The 3,479-nt window shown below is 53.0% G+C and overlaps 1 protein-coding gene across 1 annotated transcript in view; it reads left to right on the top strand.

The window, feature by feature from the left end:
• RNF24 (ring finger protein 24) overlaps positions 1 to 3,109 on the top strand; it is a 26,162-nt gene extending 23,053 nt beyond the window's left edge. The window contains exons 4-5 of the mRNA XM_006894215.1: positions 2,137 to 2,216; positions 2,971 to 3,109. Coding sequence (XP_006894277.1) covers positions 2,137 to 2,216; positions 2,971 to 3,109 — 219 coding nt within the window. The remainder of the gene's footprint in view (positions 1 to 2,136; positions 2,217 to 2,970) is intronic.
• Positions 3,110 to 3,479: the final 370 nt, after the last annotated feature.

Here is a 3,479-nt window from a genome sequence, read left to right as displayed (position 1 = left end):
TATATATATCCTCTAATATGCTTCACTGATGGTGTTTCTGTAGAGAACTCAGTCTTAGAGATGGATAATGCAAATTTTCTGTGACTGATTTCAAGATTTTTGTTTTTCATCCTTACATTTCATTAGTTTGGCTATTATGTCTGGGCACAGATTTCCTTGGATTTTTTCTATTTAGGGTTGACCTTATGAATGCAAAGTCTTTTGCCAGATTTGAAATCTTTTCAGCCATCATTTCTTTCCTTTTTCCCTCCTGCATCCATAAGCCCCTTCTGGGACAGTGATGAGGCTGCGGGGACAGTGACGAGGCTGTGGTGACAGTGACGGGGCTGAAGGGACAGTGATGGAACAGTGACAAGGCTGCGGGGACAGTGATGGGGCAGTGATGAGGCTGCGGGGACAGTGAAGAGGCTGCAGGAACAGTGACAGGACTGTGGGGACAGTGATGGGACAGTGGCTTCGGGGACAGTGACGTGGCTGCAGGGAATAATGGGATTGTGACAACTGTGGGAACAGTGACAGGGCTGTGGGGACAATGACGGGATGGTGACAGGACTGTGGGGACAATGACAGGACTGCGGGGACAGTGGCAGTGCTGCAGGGACAGTGACTGTCAAACCTGGGGTTTCTCCTATAGGCCCTTCTTTTATGTTTGATGTATTTTTGATGGTTTCTCCTCTAATGTTGTGGTTGCATCATTTCTTTTGGTCTGTCTTGCAGTCCCCCCCCCCCGGATTCTTTCCTCTGTCCCCTCCATTCTGCTGTTGACACTGCTGTAAGGGGGCAGGGTAAGTAGTGTCCTCCTGTTACAGACAGAGGAACAGAGCTGAGAGGCATCATGAAGGCAGGGGTCCCACAGCAGTGGTGTCTGAGCCAGGCCAGCTGTCTTGCCTGCTTTCTGCCCCCAACTCCTGCTGTCTTGGCAGTGGTGGGGGATCTGATGAAACCCTCTGTCTGTCCTTCTCCAGTGTGGATCCTGACTCATATACACAAGCCCCTCAAAGCCCCTAGGAAAGGGTGCTGGCACTGCCCACAGGACACCACGGACACTGCTCAGATGACTCAGAACAGTGTTTGCATGTTGCTGATTAAGAAACTGGTGACAGGAGGGCCACAGAAAGTATGTGGGCAAAAGTGACAGCACCAGAGGTTGGACATAGACAGCAGGGGAGAGCTTAGGCATCGGGTCCTGCTCGTCTTATATGGCTCATCGGAGCTGCACCTGGACCCATGCTGGGCCTAGGCACTTCAGTAGGACAGCTGCGAGCATCCTCACTCCCTGTGTTTCTGCAGCATCTATAACATGGACAAACACAGGGACACATGAGGCCCACGAGTCCTGGTAAATGCTCAAGTGGTTGGAACTGGGCATCTAGGTCTGGATGAGAGGGCACCACTGCCTGCATTCAGGTGGCCTGAACGGTGCCTGCCCAGCAATCCTGGCCTCTCCATGTGAGTTTGAATTCATTGGCTCTTCTGTAATGGTTCATGTGGCAAAGACACAGACCGGACAGAGGCAAATAGGGAAGCTCCGGGAACCCTACATGGTCTGTTCTCATGGGCTGTGTCACCTGTAGTTTCCACGTTACAAGAAATGAAGCAAGCAGCAGAGAGCCAGTGGCTCCTGGATATGTGTCCTCCTCCCAGTGAGTCCCCCACTTCTTAAAGTTTGAGCAAGAGCTTGCCTACAGCTTTATGTGCTCTTCTCCATGGCACCCCAGGAAGGTAGATGAGAAACATTGCTGGTTTTGTAGATGAAGCTGGAGTTGACGGCCCATCTGGCAGCATTCAGCAACCCTCTCCAACATTGACAATCCAACTTCATGGGCTGAGACCCTTCACACAGTGAGTCCCAGAGCCAGGCTGTGCTTCTGGGCCCTGGAGAAAGGACAGTTTCTCCACACACCCTCGACATGTCGAAAAACCCAAATCAGTGTCGGGTGTCCCAGAGTAATATGCGTGGCTTCTTGCCTTCTGTCTTCTCCCATCTGCCCAGCATCTTTAAGATTCTTCTTCAGAAGGCAGTGTTCCCACGCAAGCTGTGGGCCTTTCATGTCCCCTTAGCTGGCCTGCACTCTCCTTGGGGGGCTGGTAATGTACTTGGCAGGCACCGCTCTCACATGTCAATTTACTTTTCAGCTCTGTGCAGTGTGTCTAGAGGACTTCAAGGCTCGAGATGAGCTGGGGATTTGCCCGTGTAAGCACGCCTTCCACAGAAAGTGAGTATTGGTATGGGGTCACTGGCTGGGACCTGAGCTCAAGATGCCTTGACCCACTGACTGTGGGCTGTAGGGCAGTGCCAGCCAAGCCTGCTGCTGTCACAGTTGGTCTGTGATGCAGAAAGCTGGGTGCACCCATGTTAGCCCCTGAGGGCGGGGCGGCCGTGTGTACGTGATGTTAGGAGGGATGAGGTTGGTGTAACGTGACTGACAGCAGGACTTCGGGCAGAGAGCCAGGCCAGCCCACACCTCTCCGAACCCACGCTATTAATAGCTGTCGAGCTGGAACTTTCCAGTGAGACCATCCATCTCCTAAAAATATGTTTTAATCAAAACAGTAATTACTGCACAATAAAGCCTGGATATAAATGGTTGTGTGGCATTATCTCCTCCCCCTTCCAGCAGACACATTCCTATTCCCTCTTCTGTAACCTTAAAGCTCTTTGTATTTCTATTCAGAAACTGGCTTTCTCCTACTTCCTGCCCCCTCCTGGGTGTACTTCATTCTTCGGGAAGGTGGGTGTGGCTCCTCCTAGCACCTTGTGGGAGAAGGGTGGTGAGCTTCCTCCAGAGGAGAAATGCCTTTAGCACCCAGTCTTAGGCCCAGACCCAGGCGCCCCATCAGGAGGGGCCCTGTCCACAGCAGCCCAGCACCAGCCGGGTGTGCTTGGTGTCCGCGTGGCTGCTGAGACTTTGGCCTGGGCAGCCACCAGCACAGCTGACACCTCCCCTCCTGTGGTGTCTCGTTCTGCAGGTGCCTTATTAAGTGGCTGGAGGTGCGGAAAGTGTGCCCACTGTGCAACATGCCCGTCCTGCAGCTGGCCCAGTTGCACAGTAAGCAGGACCATGGACCTCCTCAGGGGCCCCTCCCTGGCGCAGAGAACATTGTATAGCTCACCGCGAGGACGCGTCCACGGGAAGCCAGGAGGAACACACGCGGTCTCGGGGCTGGCTGCTGTCAACCTGGGGCACCAGCTGCCACTTCCTTTGCTTCATGAAGAACTCTTGAGCCAGCCAGGCTTCGAACCCAAACATCTGGGTCTTGTGAAAGCCAAAGCACTCTGATGCTACCCCGTACCAAGAGAAGAGGAGTGGACGAGGCTGTGGGTCTGGTTCAAGAAGCTTCATGAGGGTCTCTTGCTACCTTCATTACACTCTGTCTCCCAGACACTTAACTCCATGTCACGGTGAATCTTTACCCCGCAGACAGGAAGATGACCACGTGTTAGAGAAGGGAACTGAGGTCAGGTCTCTAGCCACACA

This window comes from Elephantulus edwardii, unplaced genomic scaffold, assembly GCF_000299155.1.
Source record: "Elephantulus edwardii isolate Elephantulus edwardi_28Jun2011 unplaced genomic scaffold, EleEdw1.0 scaffold00138, whole genome shotgun sequence".
NCBI lineage: Eukaryota > Metazoa > Chordata > Mammalia > Macroscelidea > Macroscelididae > Elephantulus > Elephantulus edwardii.
Note: the sequence above shows the minus strand (reverse complement) of the source record. Positions and strands in the feature narration are given on the sequence as shown.